This window comes from Ornithorhynchus anatinus, chromosome 13 (assembly GCF_004115215.2).
Source record: "Ornithorhynchus anatinus isolate Pmale09 chromosome 13, mOrnAna1.pri.v4, whole genome shotgun sequence".
Classification (NCBI taxonomy): Eukaryota; Metazoa; Chordata; class Mammalia; order Monotremata; family Ornithorhynchidae; genus Ornithorhynchus; species Ornithorhynchus anatinus.
This window is the reverse complement of record NC_041740.1, coordinates 6,706,585-6,729,222: the sequence shown is the minus strand read 5'-3', so window position 1 is coordinate 6,729,222 and position 22,638 is coordinate 6,706,585. Positions and strand designations below refer to the sequence as shown.

At 41.3% G+C, this 22,638-nt stretch overlaps 1 protein-coding gene across 1 annotated transcript in view; it reads right to left on the bottom strand.

Moving 5' to 3' along the window:
* Nucleotides 1-826: 826 nt before the first annotated feature.
* UBE3C (ubiquitin protein ligase E3C) overlaps nt 827-22,638 on the bottom strand; it is a 107,302-nt gene continuing 85,490 nt past the window's right edge. Inside the window, exons 20-23 of the mRNA XM_001510706.4 lie at nt 17,068-17,256; nt 16,915-16,981; nt 12,738-12,868; nt 827-2,551 (exon numbers count right to left, since the gene is read on the bottom strand). Of these exons, the coding sequence (XP_001510756.1) occupies nt 2,381-2,551; nt 12,738-12,868; nt 16,915-16,981; nt 17,068-17,256 (558 nt within the window). The 3' untranslated portion in view covers nt 827-2,380. The remainder of the gene's footprint in view (nt 2,552-12,737; nt 12,869-16,914; nt 16,982-17,067; nt 17,257-22,638) is intronic.

The following is a 22,638-nucleotide window of genomic DNA, read 5'->3' as shown; positions in this document are numbered from 1 at the left end:
GGGTTTTTCAGAAGATCTCAGTCCTTCATAGTCTCCTTGCCCCTCATTTGCATGGAAAATTAGGCATTAACTAATTGAATTGAGATTCAAGCTGAATAGCAGGAGAAAAGTTCTACCATTGAAATTGAGGGCAATTTCCCAGGGGAGGTACAGGAAGCCATATATCTGTGACATTCTCCAGGCAGAAATCCTGTAGCAAAAAGGATAAAGAGTAAAATGGTTCATTAGATATTCTTCAAATTGATTAGACATAATTATTCAAAGTTCACGGTAGCAACGGGAGGAATATGGCGCAGCCTCCATTTCACAAGGAGGAAACAAGTGAATGAGGTGAAGGGTCTGGAATTAAGCCCTGTTCCCCGGGGGCAGGCAAGCAACGAGGGTGAAATGACGATAGTTAAGTCTTGGTCAGAGCCAAGTCTAACATCAAGGAATTCTTGGGCCTAGATCTGTGGCCCCATCACAGCACTGGTTTGGCTGATCAGACTTCAAAAGTCTCTGAGACATCAGAGGCTACTAGAGACAAAGCCTTGAACCATGGATTGGAAGCTGCCACGACCGGCAGGTTGAAAGATTTCATAAGCCACTCCACTGGACACATAAAACAGGGCCCTGAAATTAGAGCAAATGAATGCAATTTCAAAATCATTTACAGGTATACAAAAATAAAGTTATAAAAGAAATAGGAGTGGCAACCATCGATCCCTCATTAATCCTAAATACTCGTCTAAGCTTGAAAGCACAATATTATTCCCTTGAAACTCCTCAAGTAAGGAATATGTGAAGCATATAACATTCAACATAAATAAAGCAGCTTAAAGCAAAATCAAAAAGAAAAACCATTATTTTATTTCTGTATATCAAGACTACAAATAGCATTTGAACACTTCATTTATTACCCAAAGAAATTATACATTTTTATTGTGATACTAGTAAATATCTTAAAAGTATCAGAGTCTTCTCGCATTTAAAAGTATATTGCTGGTTACTGTCAATTAAAAATGATGTCCAACAGAGCCTCCAATGACAGTAAAATACCTTCAGCATAAGAGATGAACAGAGACTGATTGTAAATTCTGGTGATCTTTTCTGTAACATTAAATAGGGTGCGCTTGTTTTTCACAACTGATCTTTTGAGTTGTTTACTGTTTTTAATCAGTTAAATTAAATGTGAACACAAATCCTGACCCAATAAAGTGCCTATTATTAGAGATCGTTCCTCTCGCCGAAGAACTCGAGTTTTCTTCCCTGGCCATCAAATTACATTCGGCAACCCGTTTCCACCATCTTTTCTAAGCAAAACCACGCAAGGCAGCAGATGGCCACAGAAGCTGCTTGGCCCCCAAAATAACCAGTTCGATTGGTTTCTACAGCACAGATGTGGTGAGGGAGGAGAGCGAAGCCATAACAAGGCTATGAATCCAGCAGGCTTCAGAGCGAAAAGAAAAAGCCTGATACTTTGGTTCAGATGATTTTTAATAGATGTTACAATATACTTTCTTCCAAAGTCATTACTATTGTATGGACTGTGTATGCCATGGGAAATTGATACATATGAAAAAAAATCTGTAAAGGTACAGGAGGAGACAGACAGAAACTGAACAGAGAAGCAGATATATTTTACATCTGGCTAAGGTAATGTCCACCTCATCATGATGCAGCCCAAATGTAGCACTTTAAAATAAGCATGCGAATCCAATCTTTGAAAATCCCTTAGAAAGCACAAATAAAATATGATAAACGCTACTTTTTTAAAGCCTATTATTTCGGAAGCAGGTGGCAGCCTGAAACAGATGCTATTTTGTTTTAGTTGCCGTGGCTAAGGTCTGTAAACAATTTTACCACAGGAGGATCAGTGTGGGGTTTCAATAATACACATTTTGTCCCCCACTCCCTACCCCCAAGCCCTTCCCCACCTTCCAGGATGTCTGCAAACATCCCTTTCTCACTTAGAAGATTTATAACAGGACATTCACCCTGTCGTATTCCATTAAGCAACGTGCTGCATTTTACACAACTTTATTGCCAGCTCCTGAAGTTATTTATATTCGAACAGCACAAAGCCAAAGCTTCATCTTTGGTTAATTTCACTGAGTTGCCACTGTTCTGAAAATGTGCTCTTCTCGGCATAAACACTAATCCAGCCACACCGTGCACGGCATTTGTTATTTCTGAGTCAGAATAAAGCAGGGTCGACGTGAGATAAGTGACGGTTACGGAACAAGTCGTATGTTTACCAAGAAAAGAAAAGAAAAATGAAACCTAAGGGGGCATTTGAGAAGGCAGGAGAGCTGTGGAAACCTAGTCCGAGGCCCTGGGTCGGCGAGTCGGGGCCGCTTAGGGGGTAGGCACTGGTTCGTTCCTCGGCAGAGGGCTCGGCTCAGCTCAGCTCAAACCCAGCGGCACACTCAATGGCGTACAGTAGCTTGCTCCGAAGCAGGTTCTCGTCATAAAACTCGGGAAGCTTCAGCAAGTTCATGCAGGTACTGGCAGTGGGAAGCCTGTCCAGATCCGACCCTCCATTGTGAATGCAGAATGCTGGATACAGTTCCTGGGAGAGAGCACAGGACAAAGTGGTTTTCTGAGCATGGGCACGCGCCCACATGCACACACACGGAGTTCCCAAAATGCCTTCGTCCGTCGACCCCGATAGGTCCCCGGAGAATGAGCAACTCACATGGGTCAAAAGGTTGGGCTTCGACTCGCTCTCTTCTTCTCGCTATGCATTCATTCTGTCGTATTTACTGAGCACTTACTGTGTGTGGAGCACTGTACTAAGCGCTTGTTAAAGTACAATACAACAATAAACACTGACATTCCCTGCCCACAACAAGCTTACTTTCTGGTGGGGGGTAAGGGAGGGGAACGGGACAGACAACCCAGGATCTTGCCCTGTGTAGAGCCACAGGGTGGGGAAGAAACTACACTTTGGGGTCACAGCCCCAGAGTGTGGGGCTAAAATCCACCATTTCTTGTCCATCCAAACTGCTACCATGTTAATACAATCACTCTACCTATCCTGCCTGGATTACTGCATCAGCCTCCTTGCTGATCTCCCAGGCTCCTATCTCTTCCCACTCCAGTCCCTACTTCACTGTCGCTGGATTGTTTTTCTATAAAAATGGTCAGGACATGTCACCCCACTCCTCAAAAAACTCCAATCGTTGCCCTTCCACCCCCACATCAAACAAAAACTCACCATTGGCTTTAAAGGACTCCACCACCTTGTCCCCTTCTACCTCGCCTCGCTGCTCTCCTTCTACAGCCCAGTGCACATACTTCGCTCCTCTACTGCTAACCTTCTCACTATGCCTCAATCTCCCCTATCTTGCTACCGACTCCTCGTCCAGGTCCTGCCTCCGGCCTGGTACGCCCTCCCTCCTCAAATCTGACAGGCAGTTACTCTTCCTGCCTTTGAAGTTTTATTGAATGCACATCTCCTCCAGGAGGCCTTCCCTAAGCCCCCCAACTTCTCTTCACCCACTCCCTTCTGTGTTGCTCTGACTTGCTCCAATTCTTTTCTCTTCCCAGACCAGGACTTATGTACCTATCTGTAATTTTTTTTATATTAATGCCTGTCTCCCCCATCTAGACTGCAAGCTCGCTGTGGGCAAGGAATGTGTGTTTATTGTTGTATTGCATTATCCTAAGCACTTACTACAGTGCTCTGCACACAATAAGCGCTCAATAAATGACTGAATAAATGAATGAATGAATGGAAGGCTGAGCCTCAGGGCCGGGGTGGGAGTCTCAGCTGTCAAGAATTCTACAGTCTACAAAGTTCCCGCTCCATACGGCATCCAAAGAGAAGGTGGGTTTACTTGGTCTTGGGAGGGAGAATTTGCAAGCGTATGACTCAGAAACAGATAATTTCTCCCAAATTCCCGAGAATATGATCATGAAACCCGTTCAGTCTCTGGGAAACATTCTGTTTTCTGTTGCTGGGCTTGGAACAAGTCTTGCCTGTGCCCCACAAGGGCTAGGGTTTTGACCCTGAAGTGGCAGCAGTGGATAGAATCAGAGATCCCTTCTGAGAAGGAAATATTTTGGGATTTCCTACTTACCCAAAGCCAAATTCCCCCTCTTGCTCCCTCTCCTCCAAATCTCTCTCTCCATAATAGCGGTCAGAGAAACGCTGGCAGCAGAACCTGGGTAGGCCCTGCAGGGCAAGCCGAAGTTGCTCTGTGGAAATGGCCCAGATGGTGTTTGCCTGCCCCTGGAATGGGACTCGGCAGGTCTAGCTGTCATGCTGATATGCAGCATAAGCAGCAGACCCGAGGGCAAAGACTTTGCATGTACAAAAGTAAAGAAGGTTCGTTTTCTTCAGTCATGGAGGGTGGCTCTGGATTTTCTCTGCAACCCTAGGCCACGCCAGACACTATGCCCCTGTCCCCCCAGATGGCTGCCCAGTGATGGTTAGGCCCTGTTCTTTAACAGCCAGCCAACAAAGTCCCCGCTGGCATTGTGCACTGCAGAGATCCTGAGAAGAGCTTCAAAAGGACAACAATACATGGGCCTTGCCTCCAAGCAGCTTAAAGTCGAATGACTGCAAAGATCTATCAACTTCAATCCCTCCCTATCCTGGTGGGAATGAGGAGAAGCTGATGCACTTCAAACAAACACCTTTAGTGACAAGAAGGTTGTGTCTGTTGTGACCAATGGATTCTGGATTGGTCTGCTGCAGTGCCAGAAAGCGTCTCCAACTGTAAACTTAAGCTCATAACAATAAGCTCATTGTTCTTACTGTTGTCCTTATATCCTTATGTTATTTGCTTGTTTCAATCTTTCATTGTGTGTCCCTCACCTTTCCCTCACCCACTTTTTTATTCCCTGAACTCCTGTGGGGGCCAGAGACCATGTCTAATTTTCCTCCATCACACTCTTCCCTAACTCTTAGCACAGTGGTCTGCACACAGGAGGTACCGAATAAATGAACGAAGATCACTGCCAGGAGAAACATTTTCACAGGTAAGGCAAGCAGTATGTCACTTTATCATATTTATATTAAAAGCTGAGAAATCACTTTTTTCCTCCCCCAAGTCTTGAAACACGCAATTTTCTCCTCGGACAGTCTTGTCTTGTCTGAAGGAGACAGCTCACTCAGTCTACCATTCCCCAGTCAAGGAAGAACTGCTGGGCCCTCAACTATTCCTAGCTGGGGCGCGACTTAGTCCAGTTTGCCAAGTTCCTGGAATTGAGACTACTAGTCCCTGGGGAGACAATTCCAGTCAGAAAGATGGTATTGTGGATGTTTAGCTTAACGTTTTTAGAATGCTCATTCACTCACTCATTCCAAAGCATTTATCTCATCCCATTTCCCTGCATCCCTGAGTCTCGTCATTTATTTCAGTCTCCAATTCTGGAAGCAGCTTACGCAACTCAGGTCAGATTCTGGGGAACAGAAGTTCAAACAGGTCTCCGAAGCAGATAAAAAAAACCCATATTCCTGCCGAGGGGGTCCCTGGGCAGACGTCTCCTTACCCTCTGGGCCAACCTGCCTCTCACTCATCTCAGCCTGTTTCCTCTTTCTTGGTAAGTTCCTCCCCCTGTGAAGTGGAAGAGGCGACAGGAAGTTCCAACCTAGTTCTCTTCTATTTACACTCCAGGACTTAAAGTGCTTGGCACCTAGTAAGCACTTAAACACAACCATTATTATCACTGCTATTTCGTGGCATAATGCAGCATAAACCTAAGGACTTCCCTGCTGCTATTACAATGTACAAGCTTATAAGTGCAAGAGGAGAGTGTGCATCTGTTCTGCTCACCCTGGATCCAGCCTACAAGAAATAGGGATTTTCAAAGGGCCAAAAAGACACAGGCAGGTAGCAAATGGAGAGCATTTCTTTGCTTTAAGATACTGGATCGGCAGGTTAGGAAACTGCCATAAATTCCTTCTGCTCTTCTCCCCACCATCTGAAGAAAACTGGCACTCTTTCTCCTTTCCCTTTACCCCTCCATCTGTTTATCTTCTGCCATGCTCTTTGGCTGCTTTAGTCCACACTCTATTTCATCAGCATTATGCTGCTAGGGACTGTTAAATGCATCCTTAATGCACACGCTATGTGAAAAGGTTGATACTATGATGGCTTCGAATAACCAGGGACTATAAATATCTTCATATATCAAAATCAATAGGGTTTTGCATATTATACACATGATATACAGAATGTGATTTATAAATGGATGTCTCCACTCCAACCCATAAACAGGGATCTTCCTTAACCCCGAAGCATTCTTAATCTGCTAATGGCTCTATCTTCCTCTGTTTTCAACACTCTGAAGAGGTGTAGCGAGCAGGGGGCTGTGTCGTTAAATAACCAGTCGGCAATATTTACCTAGGGCTTCCCTCGTCTCTGCAGGGTAGGTGGGAGGTCAGTTTGTCCAGCTTTACTGATCACTCACTCAATCAAAATGCTAGGTCCCAGCTGTACTGGTGGATTGCAGTGAGGAGACCCGTCAAATGGCAGGGACTGTCTCTATCTGTTGCCGACTTGTTCATTCCAAGCGCTTAGTACAGTGCTCTGCACATAGTTAAGCGCTCAATAAATACTATTGAATGAAGGAGATGTTATCCTTTGTAAGGGGCTCCAACCTAGGATATCCCGCTAGGCTACCTTCAGCAAAGACCCAAAGAGAACCATTGACCTTCTCCCTATCCACAACCAGCCTTTGGGATCCCCAGCATTGCAGGCTATCAAATTACTAAATGTAGGGAAAGCTGCTGTTCCTGGTTGATTCCTCTTGGATCAAAACTGAAGAGCAGAGTGTCAAGATGAGTCAAAATCAGCTGGTCAGTTCCAACTGGCATGGAGAACCCATTGTTAGGTCTCGTGACCTCTCAAAAAACAAAAAATCAAACATGTTTCCCCGCTTTCCTGCCAGATTTAGGGGTGCCCTTTGGGAGCTGACAATTTAAGCTGATAGGCAAGAAATCATTCTATAAACATATACAGATGCATAAAATATAAATGAGAAACAGCATGGTCTAATTGTTAGAGCACGAGCCTGGAAGATAGGGGGGCCTGGGGTCTAATTCCGGCTCTGCCACTTGTCTCCTGGGTGACCTTAGGCAAGTCACTTCACTTTTCTCTGCCTCAGTTACCTCCTCTATAAAATAGGGATTAAGACTGTGAGCCCCATGTGGGACAAGGGACTCTGCCCAACCTGAGTACATTATAACTACCCCAGTGCTTACAACAGTGTCTGGCACATAGTAAGAGCTTAACAAATACCATCAAAAAGAGGGATGCAGCAAATATTAAGCCTCAAGTGGAGAACCAATCCTTCACCAAGCTCCAGTGGTTTTCCCTGTGCCTCTCCCTAGGCCTGTGCATACTTGTTAGCTGTCCACCTCCCCGGCCTGTGAGTGTGTGTCTGTGCCCTGAAAGAGCTTGGACCCAAAAAGAAAAAAGTCAGCATTCTCACACCTAAGGCTGGGTAACTGAGCTGGAAGACTGACTAGTCTATCTCTAGACTCTGTAATTGCTTTTTATGAGCTGTTCTAATTTCCTCTGGAACCTTCAGCTGAAACAGGCCCCAAAGGGGCGTAAAAAGAACATTGATTTAATTCAGCTTCATTTGGCTGAACTAAAACAAGCATATTTGATTTTTTAAATGGCATAAACCCCTTGGAGTCAGGAGGTCAATGAGATTTGGTTAAGTAATTGTGTAGGTGGAAAGTTTAAAATGTATTTCACAGCTAAATGCTGCATTTTTTAGTGTTCCTTTCACAATGCTAATTGAATTTTCCTACTCTGAGCTTTAAAAGTGTAAAAAATGAAGTTCTCCACTGCAATGCCAAGCCAAGGGCCCCATTCCTCGCATAATCTCTTGCATAATTCAGCAGAGTACAATGGGAATCTGTAATAGTTCAAAAGAGAGAATCACCATCAATTTATTATGTGACCTGATGGTAACTTAACAATTTTCTCCTGTACTTTAATGATTTTTTTTGTCTGTAACAATCACATTTATTAAACTTATTAAACTTTAATTAGCTTTAGCAAATGTTATTTTTCTCTGCTAATCTGGCACTAAGAGTTCTCATAATTTTTAAATGGTACAGCCCTGGCTGTGCTATCTCTGCCCTATGAGTCATAAAACATTTAGACAGTCTCTTCTCTTAAACAAATACTTACTAATTTTAGCAAAGGGAAGGTCCTTCAGTCAAGGGGACCAGGCTCAAACTTGGAAAGTTTAGATTTTAAGACAGTGCTTCAAAATGCAAATTGGCAATGTCCAATTTTATTCAATTACAGAGTGACAGTTGATTTAAGCAACTGGTATTGATTTCTCTCTTTAACATAGTGCAAACCACTTTAAAATCTGTACTTTGCAATTTGTGTTGTTAAACATAAAATCAACTCCCACTAGTGATATTACCGTTTTGTTCACAGTTCCAGAGCCAGAGTGAGCACTCAGGTCATTTTCCCATCCAGTCACTCACCCACTCTCCTCAAGCCCCACCTCTCCTCCACACACACACACACCTCTCTATAAATTTATCCTTTACTTGGCCATCTTCCTTCACCCAGCCACAGTGTTACACAAATACTCAATAGAGTTGACCTGTTTTGCAGCACCAGTGGTGAGTAGAGAGAAGTAGCATGGCTTAGTGGAAAGAGCCCAGGGCCTGTGGGTCATAGGACCTGGGTTCTAATCTCAGACACACCACTTGTCTGCTTGGACAAGTCACTTAATTGCTCTATGACTCAGTTTCTTCATCTGTAAAATGGGGGTTAAATCCTTCTCCTCCCAAATTAGACTGTAAGCGCCCCGTGGAAGTGGGGCTCTGTCCAACCTGATTATCTTGTATTTACCCCAGCACTTAGAATACAGTGGAAAGTAAGCACCTAATGAATACAATTAAGAAAGAAGAAGGTGGTTCGGGTCATCAGACTTCCCTCGGACTTCCCTCCCCACGGGGTGAGATTCACTGCCCGGTGGTGGCAGGACAGATAGGCCTAGTCACTGACACTGCTTATCCAGGGAAGAAGGCAGCCATACCAGTGGTGAGATGGGGAGGAGGGAAAAAGAAAGGGAGAGAAGAGAAGGGTAGATCAGGCCTTTAGAAGCTCTCTCTCCAGATAGTGATGGCTGGAGAGGAAGACAAAGAATGACTGAGCTCCAGGCTGGCCCCCTGGGAGTTGGCTGGAGAAGAGGATTAGGCCTGGCCAGGGGGTCAATCTCTGGGGAATAGCTTTCCTTGGGGGAAGGTGCCAAATCTGCAGAGCATTGCAACCCCCTCAATTCTTAAAAACAGACACTACCAAAAGGTACCCAGCCTGATGAGTTCTTTTTAAAAATCTGAAGGACAGAAGGGTGCACTGGCTTTTTGGCTTTACCCTCATTCACCAATGTCACTACTACTGCCTTTTGCTCAACTGCATTTCCTTTGACTCCTCAGATCATTTCATTTGGCTAAAGGAACCCACACATTTTCTTGAACCAAACACGTTTACTATTCCTTCACAATCAGAATCCCATGGAAATGAACCAAGGATGAACAGAATGGTAGCAGGATACATTAAATTTCTTTTAGGCTTGTGGCCCAATTTCCATTATACCCATCCTGATTCCTTTCAGGCCCTTGATATGTATGCCAGTCTTATTATCACACTGATTTATTCTCTATCTTCTTTTGGGGATTATTCTTTTATGATTTGGGGTTTATGGGGGAATAGCATATTATGCTTTTTCACATGGGAAGGTCTTCCTCAAGCACATATATGATTTTAAAGAAGCCGTGTCATAAAATACAGCCAGTTCTATAATGTGGGGGTTGTATTTTCATAGAACCTCATATTAGGGAAAATTGTGTCAAGCAGTATCCAACACCTCATGCATGTGCACAACTGTTTCAACTAAAACTAATCTGCACTGCATCCAGATAGGCTGCATTATTGAAAGAGCATTCCCTAATTTCGCTGTCGCATTCTACCCCAAACCTGCAGAGAAAACGTGTTCTGGCTGAACTGAGTGTATAATAGACGCTTTAACAACTTACTCTTTTGACTCATTTTCCTTTTATTTGACAACAAATCCAGAGTGATATTTGTAGATTCATTTTAGTTTGGTTATAAACCGGTAATATTGAGGAGATGGATTCTGTGAGTTCTAATGTGTGGTGGGATTATTTTCAAGGGCATGAAAGGAAGATGAAATCTTACTGGCAGTGGGAAGTCTGTTTAAAATATTTGTCCTTTCTGATACGAGGCCACAAAAGCTTTACTCAGAGACATCGCATTGGACTGCTTCACTACACTAAACCATGCGTAGAGTAACCTTAAAAAAGCATTAATAAGAATGAGAAAATAATGATAAACTAGTTAGGGATTAAAAGCTACAAAATAAGATGATGTTCAAAACTATATTTAAAACTAGGCACTAAAATTATATTAATAACCATCTGTTTCTCTGAAGCTCAAAGTTCATTGCCATAAGACTTCACTGAAAAAATGATCTTGGCTGGTAAACCCATTTTGATATTAAAGCACAGAATCAACACAACCAAGGACTCATCCTCTTCTTGATTTTTCTTCCTATATTACAGCTCAAATCATAAACTTGGGTCCCTAAAAAAAATAATAGTCCACATGTCCTTCTGCTCCATCTCACCCCTCTTTTTCCATTACTAAAAGGCCTTTGATGTTGGAAAGCTCTGGATATTGTTCAAAAAGGTCTGCAGGGGAAATATTATGCAAAAATGCCAGTTTCCACTGCCAGGCTAAGGGAGGCCTTGACCAGCTCTGGAGTCTCCATATGCCCTGTGGGATGTGCTCTAGGGTGTCTTAGAGGGCAAAAGGGTCTCTTTTGGAAATGGACTAAACCACCATTGTCCTCTGGATCAAAAGGCCAGAACTCAGATACCCAGGAGGCGTCAGGTCCAAGGTGGTCATGGGACATGAGTTGGAGGTGGGAAGCTTTACGGCTTCCTGTTGCAACTAGTTACAGGTACGCAGGTGGTCTCTGTGGCATTTCAGAAGCAGCATGGCCTAGTGAAAAAAGCACAGACCTGGGAGACAGAGGACCTGGGTTCTAATCCTGGCTCCGCCTCTTGTCTGTTATGTGTCCCTTAATGTCTCAGTGTCTCAGTTTCCTCATTTGTAAGACGGGGATTCATTACCCACCCTACCTCCTACTTAGTCTGTGAGCCCCTTATGGGGAAGGGACTGGGTCCAGTGAGAGTATTTTAGTATGGTCCTTGGCATAAAGTAAGGGCTTAATAAATACTACAATTATTACTGGTAGTTCATGCCACATGTGGACTCTTTAAAAATAGAAGGAACAAATTTTTCCACCTACACTTCCTCCTGTACAGGGCTTAAAACAGTTTTAACAGGTAGTAAAAGAATCCACAGCAACCAGGAAGAACCATACCCACCCCAAGGTAACTGCAACAACAGAGAATAGCTGTGGAGATTAGGTAGAGATTAGGTGGCGGAAGAATGATTCTGGTGGGACCGAGGAGTTAACTCTGCTATCTGATTTGTGACAGTTCATTTTCTTTAAAACTAAAGGGGTTGTTCTTAGTGGTATTCCCTTCTAAATAACTTACCCCATCATGGAGCTTTCTCCCATCTGCCCAACTCAAAAAAATTCAATAGTACTTAGTGAGCACCTACTATGAACCTAGTAGTCTAATAAGAGCTTGCTACAGACCAATTCATTTTCAATGAAAAAGAGAAAAACCTATGAGCTGAAACTAAACATCAGCATTTTTATAAGCTACTTCATAATAAATGAGTTAGAAGTGATTCAAATATTCACTTTAATAGTAATTACTCTTGTAAAATCAGGGAATAATTGGGAATTCTCTAGAATTCAGAATTATTACATTTTCCAACTTCTGTACTCATATTATCAATCACCAAGCTTCCATTATGTTGACTTTTTGCATTAATTTCTTGTAAAATGTGAGGACTTGCCTAAAGGATTGAAATGCAATGGAAAAAGCTCAACATCAGCCCTAAATAAGTCTTCCCTAAATTTCATTCTTTAGAAAATAAATCAGAACTGATCTAAACCATGTTTCAAATAGTAAAAATATGTATCTGAGCTCAGTTCACAAGATTTAGGGGGAAAAAAAATCTCACTTTCTGCCCTGAAATAACTGAAATTTGGAGTCCAATACTAAAAAAGAAACTCTTCCCAAACCAGTGGTCTTAACCTGTCCTAGATACCTTTGCTTCACATAGGCCTGTATTTATCCAGGAGAATAAGCAAACTGCTTACCACCTCTCTGCTAGTTTTACAATCTCAAATTGCCTTATTGTGTGAAAGGTCAAGAACTGCAAAGGTTAAGAATAACTTCATTCAGCAATACCCAGGAGATAAAAAGTTCACAAAAGTCATTCATCAAAGGTTATCTGAAAGTGAATGGTTGTGTACATGCTGCCCATAAGTACAGGTTGGTTTTCAGTATGTCACTGGATTATAGTGATTTATTTGTTACTAGTGGAGAGGTCCAGGTTAAGAAGGAGTAGCATGTAAGAAATAGTCCTAGCATAATTTAAATAATGGTTCAGAAAATGCACCAAGGAAATTCATTTCTTTAAAATTAACATTTTCTGCTCCTTGCAGTGGATGAATTGTCATGAATTTTCCTGTATGACAACTATCTTGGAATACTCGAAAGTTCATGAATGATTTAAAATAAAACAATAAAAAACCACTATAGCACAAATAATATTTTCTCTGTTATAAACTATTTCATTTCATTTCCTAACAGTTCATACCTTAAAGCCCAAAAGTGGAGGCCGGGAACAACTCGTTACAAACTTCAGGAGTTTGCGTTTTTCTTCATCAGTAAAGCTTTCGACAACTCTCCAAAATATTTTAATTACAGGGTGATCAGCTGAATAGCCACCTACAAATAAAATCAATAGTTTTAGAGTTCCAAAGTAAAAACAGGATCAGAAGACCTTAATGCCATTTTAAAGTGACAAATTGACACCTGGCTGGTTCAATAATTGCGTAGTCCTCAAAAAGAAACTTATAGTCAACAAATAGGAAAAATCAGCAGTCTGAGAATCAATGTGGCCTAGTGGAAAGAGCACAGGCCTGGGAGTCACGGAACCTGGGTTCTAATCCCAGTTCTGCTTCTTGCCTGCTGTGGGACCTTTGGCAAATCACTTAATTTCTCTGGGTGTCAGTTTCCACAGCTGTACAATGGGATCAAATACTGGTTCTTCTACCATTTTAGAGAGTGAGCCCTCAGTAGAATAGGGGCTGTATCTGATCTGCTTATACTGTATCCACCACTTAGCACAGTGCTTGGCACATAGTAAGCTCTTAACCAGTACTTCCATTTGTCAGTTGTGTGACTGTGGGCAAGTCACTTAACTTCTCTGTGCCTCAGTTACCTCATCTGTAAAATGGGGATTAACTGTGAGCCTCACGTGGGACAACCTGATTACCCTGTATCTATCCCAGCGCTTAGAACAGTGCTCTACACATAGTAAGCGCTTAACAAATACCAACATTATTATTATTATTGTTGCTATACCTTCCATTTCTGAAGCAAAATGATGCTGGTCCGAAGCTGGAAAAACAGATGTAAAATACGAAGCTACCACAAGGGGGAGTAACAAGCTGAAGAGGGATAAAATGTAGCAGGAGGTGAAGTCTAAGTCAGAAAAACTACAATTTTGTTGAATTGTATCAAAATGTTGAATTTTTGAAAGGAAGATAGCACTCTAGAAATGACGAGGTGAATGCTGACAGATGCTGACAGATAAAACCTAACTTTATCCAGAAATATGCCAACAATTATGGGCCAAGTCTCTCAGGGTCTTGAACATGGTAGATGGTCAATTAATATTTACTGAAATGGATGATTTCACATAAAAAAATTATATGGCTCAAATTGTAGGCTTTTAATGGAAATTCAGTCACTGCCATAGAGAAGACGATCTTAGTTTCTCTTTTTAAAATGTCAATTATAGGCTTGATCACTAACTCATTGGGACATCACTAGTGTTAGTTTTATTGGCAAACAGCATGTGACTTCTGATGATGTGAACTAAACAGGTTGGTGATCAGACCCCACTCCAAAATAATTTATAGTTTTTAATGCATATAAGTACTTACTAAGACTAATATAATTGTTCTACATTGTTCCCACCATAGTTAATGTGCCCTGGAATAACACCAATAAAGAGAAGTCTAAAGTGCACTAATTGGCACCTCAATGAAAGTGATAATACTAAAACCTATTTACTGGAACTGAGAGGCTAGTCAAAGGTGTAAGCTTTTAATCTACAGAGGGTAATGCAAACAGCTGAGGACAATTTCTTGGCAGAGAAGAGATAAGACTGATTGTATTTTGTCACTTCTGGCTTGATAATAGAGAGAACTGCTGTGCAAGATCAGGTGCTGCTTGCCTTTTCACAAAGGCTGCAGGTTTGGTGGCCCAAAGTTCATCTGAGAAGCTGTGCAAATCCATGCTAACCCGTGGGAATTAACCATAGGACAGATCCTCACACCCATGACCCTCATGTAAGATGGTGGTGCTGAACTAATTTCAGGACTGGTGAGACTGCAGTACAGGGAAGGTTACAGGAGCAGTGGGGGTCTGAAGGCAGGCCCCGAGGCTTTTCTCTACTCAAACTCCACACAAGCTCCCTGACTAAACACTGGGGGTCAATGGGGAAAATGATGTGGGCATCTTTATTTCAAACTTCCCTTGGATGTAACTAGTTAAGGCCGATAACCACTAAGGGCTAGGAAAACTTGGGATCCAAAAAGGTGGAATTGCAAAATTTGGCCATTTGGTTCCTGTGGAATTTTGAGCCAGTCTTTAAATAAGTCAACATGGCCCACTATAAGCATGCCTGTGGCTTAAGAAGGACAAGAGAGTTGTGGCAGGATGGGGGGACGCTGTATGCGTCTCCCTCCACACCTACCCTGCTGGTGACCCAGATCTTTGCTCCCTTCTGCTCCAGGCTGAGGTGGGGCTGCACTAGAGTGCTGTGGCATTGTCGTGTAACCTCTCCAGTGCTTAGTGCAATGCCTAGCACATAGTAAGCGCTTAACAAATACCACAATTACTATTATTCAGCCCAGAGCAATGAGCTAGGCAGAAGGGGAAGGGCAGGAGCTCCCTGCCGTTGCTATCCTCGGTGGGGGGGGCAAGATCAACTGGTTGAGCCCATGCATATATGTGTGAGGGAGGAGGTGTATGACAGAGGTATCTGTCTCTCTGTGCCCTTCTCTCATTATCTGTCTCTTCCCTTTACCCTAAAGTTTGAAGCACTCTCCCTGCCTGCCTCCCAAAAAACTCCATCCATGAACATTTGAATCTGCAAGAAATGAAGAGGGAGAGTTCTATGCTTCGACTTCATTTCCTCTTGTTCTCTTTGATAATTATGTAACAGACTGCTGATAATTTTAGAAATAATTATATTAGGATGCAGCTTTTAAAAACTGCAGCCCGCATTAGAATGTATGACGCAAGTGGCCCACCCACAAGAAAGAGTCTGACATGCCTGCTCTAAAGACACCCGCTGAGTTGGGTTTTCGGAGGAAAAATTAGCATCTTAGGAGAACCTGCTGTTTCTCTTCCTCCGGAATACAAGAGTCGACATGCAGTTCACAGTGGGGAGAAAAATGATTTCTGATAGACCAGCTGTGCCAAGACTCTTCATGTAGATCTCTTACAACAAGCATTCTAATCTGTTATTCCTCCATGTGATGAAAGAATGCTTTTACTGTCAGGGGCCACAGGAATATAAACTCTAGCAATAAAACACTTAAAACATACAATTCATTTTTATATATAAAGATACCCTTTTATGTCCTCTAGTCATGTTTTGCTTATCTAAACATAAATAGCCCTCTATGTTACAATTAAGAAATACTAATACCCTGGATTTTGGCAGCTTCTCTCTTTCAGGCATCCAAGAATTCTCTGGATATTAATTCAGGCTCACAACATCCTAATGCTATAGGAGATGTCAGGTTCAATCCCTCAATTATACATGTGCAGGGACTGAGGCCCAGAGAGGAAGAATGTCTAAGGAAGTGAAGTCTCCGTCGAAGCAATGTGCTTTAATTTATTGGAGCCTGGCATGAAACAACTTGGGGTTTCAGTTAAAAATCTCCTCTAAAAGCCTCCTTTCCTCAGGCCATCAAGGGGACCTAGCATTTGGTAAGTAGCTTTTGAAATCAGGCAATCAAGTTTTGCATTTGCAGCTTTAACGACCCCTCTGTAAACCTCAGTCTCTGTATCTCTGTCACTTTCTTTCCAGTTTGTGATTTCCACTTTCATTTTGGCCATTATTCTGTTTGGGCAATCTTGGGTTCAGCTATGATTACTATGGCCTTGGCAGGGATAACGATTACAAACATCTATGTAACTTTTTTCCTCTGTAATAAATTAATCAATGATATTTACTGAGCACTTACTGTGTGCAAAAGACTCTACTAAGCACTTGGGAGAACACAAAATAAATATGTATAAATGATCCCTACTCATAAGACCTTACCGAATAGAAGGAAGATAATCCACTTGTTTGTTTTGGGGGGTTTTGGTGTGGGGGTAGGGAGAATGTGTTTTGAGATTTATGCTATTTATTCGATCACTGTGTCTATTCTGATGCAGAAGACATGAAAACAGAATATTAGAAACCAAAACACTGCCCTCCTGAGCATGAGAAACATGCCTTGATGACATGAGGAGAACATGGGCTGCCCCAGAGTCCTAGGCAGAATCAATCAGTATTTATTGACCTATTCTTCCCTAAATGAAATTTGATTAAAGATCTAGCCAACCATCTCTAACCCAACGACACTGCATTTCTATGGTGAAGCCACCCCTGCCTGAAATCATCTACCAATGCCTTGTAATCTCAGGGAAAGAAACTGTAACCCAGGCATCAATGCTGAGCATGTAAAAGCAGGGAAAGTACATACCAGAGTAGTTCGTGAAGGATTTCAGGTCATCGAGGCTGATGGGAACTTGAGCACCGGAAATTAAAACCTGAAAAGAGTAATTTGAATCTTGAAGACTGGAAAGATTATTTCCAGCCCAACAAAACAACTGGTTTGGAAGAATTAACACTCTACCTGGATTTCTTGCTGGTCAAACATTCTAAGCCATTCGAGATTCACAACATTGGCCAGGCCCTGCCTGAAGGCCAGGCAGTGTTGACGGATCTGCTTGTTTAGTCTATAGTCTGCTACAAGATGGATGTATGCAATTCGGTTAGCGCTGGTGACGGGAATATCTTTTCCACCTGGCTTCAGTTCAACAACCTGTCGGTACAAAAATGAGTATTTTCATAAGCTTGAAGGTACAGGAAAAGACTTTGAGTGGAGTGACTCAAGAAAATAAGTACACCATAAAAATCACAAAAACATGCACATTAAAATTAAGAAGCTTAAATAATACCATGAATTTGTAGAGCAGTTATTACTTTATTTTTCCAAAACTGTCATATCAATTACCTTATTTTGTCCTCACAGCATCCCCATGAGGGAGGAGAAAAAATATCATCCTCATTTTAAAGATGAAGGTACTGAGGTACAGTGAGGACTACTTGCCCAAAGTCACATAGCAAGAGAGGGGGAGAATTAGGCCTGGAATTTAGGATTTCTGACTCCTAGAACCCTGCTTTTTATTTAAACCACCCTCTTCTAAAACCTCTCCTTCTAAGGCAAACAGATGGATGATTGAAAACAAAGAGAAAAGTGAACAGCAGCATGCAGAAGAGTCAATTTTTATACATTGTGGGTATTCTAGGTATGTGCTTTGAATAGATGGTTATTGAGGAAGTAGAGAGAAGGTTCTCCAAAAACGTGCTTCTGTTTGGATGCAATCTGATGTTGGTCAAGTTATGAGTACAAGTCTTTTAAGTGCGCACTTCTCCCCCAAGTTACGGAAGAACTGACTATCCATTTTTAGGAACTACCTTTTTAAGTCCTGAAAGATCTGGAATTAGATTTTTGCCTTTCAAAAACAATACTTTTTTTTCCAGCCCCCGTTACATAATACAACTTATCTTTGTCCTGACTTAAGGAACAAGCTCCTAATGTGAATTCAATGTATGTATGGAGGGATGGCTCAAAACTGTATGGCGCCAACCAACCACAAGATGTGATGAAGCATGACCCCTCCTTGGAACAGAGGTGAGCAAAGGGTCTTGGCAAAAAATCAGCACCAGAGCCAAAGACCTGAGAAATCCCAGAAAGAGTCAAAGGTCATAAAGAAAACTGCTGACATTGCCTCCTCAAGAAGCAGAGCACTTTGATAGGATCTCAAGAACATCACATAAGGTGGAAAGATCAAGAAAGTGACAAAATGAAAAGCTGTGGGAATTTTTTGTCTGCAAGGGGAATCAATGAAGATTCCCCAAGCAGGGGGAAAAATACTGGAGATAATCTTCTGAAACCTAGCAGAGGCCCCTCTTGAGGGATGCAGCAACACTTGACAATCATAATTTATGTAAAATAACAGTCACCAAAACAAATGATACCAGAATACAATTTATGTAAAATGCCATCATATATGGCCAGACCATTTAAGTCTGTGATTGGCAATAATGACCATGAGTCTGACCTAAATATCTTTTAGGGTATAAAAATAGGAAGGACCACGACTAGACCAACTTTGGAGAATGACTGCAAAATATTCAGGGGGAGATACAGAAGAGAAAATAATGGTCTCAATGCTGTCATATAAACCAAAGCTATGAGACCAGGCAAATAGCACGGTGTGCCCACACTGTAAGTAAAACAGAATTTGCGTGACCAATTGTTTTACTGTGGAACATAATAAAATCTAGATATCTAAATTAAATAATCTATACATCACATGTCTCCTATAAGGTTTTTACTCTGCTTCCTCTTGCTCTATTTGTAAATATGGGACAGGAAGCAGCATGGCCTAGTGGAAAGAGACCGGGCTTGGGAATCAAAGGACTTGGGTTCTAACCCCAACTCTGCCACCTGTCTGCTGTGTGACCTTGGGCAACTCACTTGACTTTTCTGTGCCTCCATTTCCTCATGTGTAAAATGTCATTAAAACTGTGAGCCCTTGGTGGAATGTGGACTGTATCCAACCTTGTCTCTACCCCAGTGATTTATACAGTGCTTGGCACATAGTAAATGCTTAAATACCACAATTAATATAATTATTTCAAAAATAATCCCAGGTACACCCCAGGCTGCAGCCATCCTGCAGTACACACAAGAGAGAAGTCTTGTATTGTTTGATAACTTATTCCAGGATACAAACATGCCATGATATACACAGCCCAGAATACAGTCTAGATCATTTCATCCTTTATTTCACGCAAAGGCCCAACTCCCCTGACATTCCAGCTGAGCACTCCCAGCCTCCACCCGTCCTGGTTTGACATTAAACCACCCAAAATGTATGGCTCTTGGGAGAAGCTCAGCCCACAGTTTGTGTCTGACTTTTCAAGATGAGGAAGTGACCCCTGTGCAAATAACCAAAGGTGCTGAACTGAACTAAATTTCTACATTTAATTTAGAAATGGATGGTGGAGATGCTGATAAGCGGATCCCATTTCATTCAGAGGAATCATTGTCCAATAATTGTTCCCTCCTTCGCTCAAGAGAAGTTGCTGCTCGACTGGTATTTATTGAGTGCCTACTTTGTGCAGAGTATTGTATTAAGTGCTTGGGAGAGTACAGTACACTTGGCAGACATGATCTATTTGCCCTATTAGTATCTGCAGGTCTTCCTCTGCCTTGCAGATTGCTCTAATGCTTTCATTCGAAGTGCCCCCAACGATTGCCCATCAACTCCTGCCGTTTCCCAGCTTTCTTCATGCTTACTCATGGGTCCTGGGAGCTGTTTTTGGTTGCTCTTATGTGACTTCATGGGAAAGTACCTTTTTCCGTGATCTAACACCATGCCCCAAAAAATCACCTCCGTACAGATTTTAGGATTATTCCTTGTTGGTTCATCTTTTTGGAACCATCAGGGCTCAGATGCTTCAAATCCATTTTCTTGATTCATTCTGCTTAAAGATGGTGTTCATTATCTTAATTCCTCTACTTGTTCTGTGTTGACACTCCATCTATTAACTAAGCCTCTTGAGGCTAGTTACTATATTACAATGTATAAAAGATCACACATGCTATGATACCCAGGCAAAATGGTGTGGATTCAGCACATCAAGCAGATTATTTTTTTTGTTTGTTTTCATGTATTTCAACAGGCAATAAACGATGATGTACTTCTGGATTTAGAAGATAACTGAAGAGCGATTGCTCTTTAAAGGAAAGAAGTACTGAAAAAACACACCATCTTCCTAAAAGAGGTAATTACTTTTATTTCTAACACCTTCAAAGTGGTCACTACCCACTAAACTATTACGTTGATTGAATTTTTAGTCAAGGAAACTTAAATTAAGCACTAGTATGTGTTATTTAAATTTAATTCACACCATTAGATATCTCTAGCACTAATGTACTTTATCCCCAGCACTTATAGTCATTGTTGTACATTCAATTATTTACTTATTTATTCTGTAAGTATTTTTATGTCTGTCTCCCTTATTAGAATGTAGTAAACTCCTTGTGTGCATAGGGAAGTGTCACTTGGATGTTTTGAGTTTGCCAACCCTTTAGCGGTGTACACTACACCCAGTAGATGCTCTATAGATGCTTTTGTTACTAAGGAAGATAAGACAAAAAGATTTGTTTAGGACTTCAAAGTGGTGCACTTTCAAGTTTATTACCGCAGTGTAGGCAATACAATTATCAAAGTATTATAGATCTGATAGTGCACAATCTAGTGTATCTGAAAAGTCAAGTATTTTCCTTAAGAAAAATCATGACATTATGGAGCTGCATTTTTGAGATTTCCTAATTTCGAATATTAGAAGAAGAATAACTCTAAAAACAAAATAGTCTAAGATTTTTTATACTCGTGAACAGGATGAAAACTAAATAATAATACAGATTAAGTTTAAGAGAAGCATAAAACAAAAGTTCTTATTTTTTTAAGAAGGGAGCCCTAATTCATCACAATATGTGATGGTAAAATTAAGAATTATTTCATATAGCATGTATAAGAGAGATGGGTATATACCGAACACTAAAGAAATGAAATAAATTTGCTTACTTTCAGAAAATACAAATAGCTCCAAAGATAAAGTGATGAGAGCCTCAATGATGAGTCTGTTCAGAGTAATTCTGTTTAATTAATTAGTAGCTTTAATGTAATTATCACGCTGCATTATCATTACCTTTTTATTCATACAGTGATTTCTAAGAGTAATTAGAACAGCGGAACTTCACAATTTCCCTTTTAAATGATTCCAATATTTTCCATTCAGCTTTAATGGAACTACTGCATAACTGACATTCAGCTATTACCATCTATTCCAAATGGAAGAATATGAAACACTCCCATTAGCAATGGCCTCGGACAGCTCATTATAAAATTAGCTACTTTGCTGACTTTGTTCAAATAGTTCACCACCAGATGGTGCAAGGCCACACTGCTAGTTGCTTTAGGACAGAGGAAACCCAAAATCAAGTCTTCTCAAACAGTTTCACTAGTTTCACATTCCTTATATTTTGAACATTCCTTCAGAGTAACCAAATTCCACCTGCACCTTGGTGATTACTGCTTACTTAAACGGACATCTGGACTAAGGTTTCGGTGATTTGTTTATCATCCCACCTTCAAAAATATATTAGAAGAGGGTACCTTATTTTGATCACTCTTCGATATACAAGATAGGGGAATCTGTTTTAAGTCTGAGGTCCCGATAAAACATATTCCTTAATTTTTGAGGATAGATCTTAACATTTAAGATGATGTGACCACTTTACAACATAAAAATGACCATCATCAAAAAGGCCCAAACTCACTGCTTTACCTTTTTTTTTTTTTTTAAAAAAAAAAAGAGTCAAATAAGGGAAGCAATGTAGCTTAATGGAAGGGGCAAAGGATCGGGAGTCAGGAGAACTGGGTTCTAGACCCAGCTCTGCCACTTGCTTGCAGTATGACCTTGGGAAAGTCACTTAACTTCTCTGTGCCTCAGTTTCATCAACTGTAAAAGAGGAATAAAATACCTATTCTCCCTCTTAAACTGTGAACCCCATATAGGACAGGAACTTGATCTGATCTTGGCAAATAATGAGTGCTTATTAATAATAATAATAGTATTCGTTAAGTGCTTACTATGTGCCAGGCACTGTACTAACTGCTGGGGTGGATACAAGCAAATCTGTTTGGACACAATTCCTGTCCATCGTGGGGCTCACAGTCTCAATCCTCATTTTACAGATGAGGAAACTGAGGCACAGAGAAGTAAAGTTACTTGCCCAAGGTCACACAGCAGACAAATGGCAGAGCCAGGATTAGAACCCATGACCTTTTGACTCCCAGGCCCATGCTCTATCCAGTAGACCATGCTGTCTTTTTTGTTACTAAATTAGAAAAATGGGATAAAGAAACAATAGGAAGTTGAAAAGGTGCCACTGATATTTTACACATTGGATCTGTAATCTGCCCAAAGGACATAATCACAATCAGAGTGACTAAAGAAAAAATTTCTATTACCTTGGATCCATAATTCTAATGGATTTTCTGATGGCTACAGTGTATTTTTTAGTACTTATATTTAGGGTTTCTTTGCTGCGTGGTTATATTTG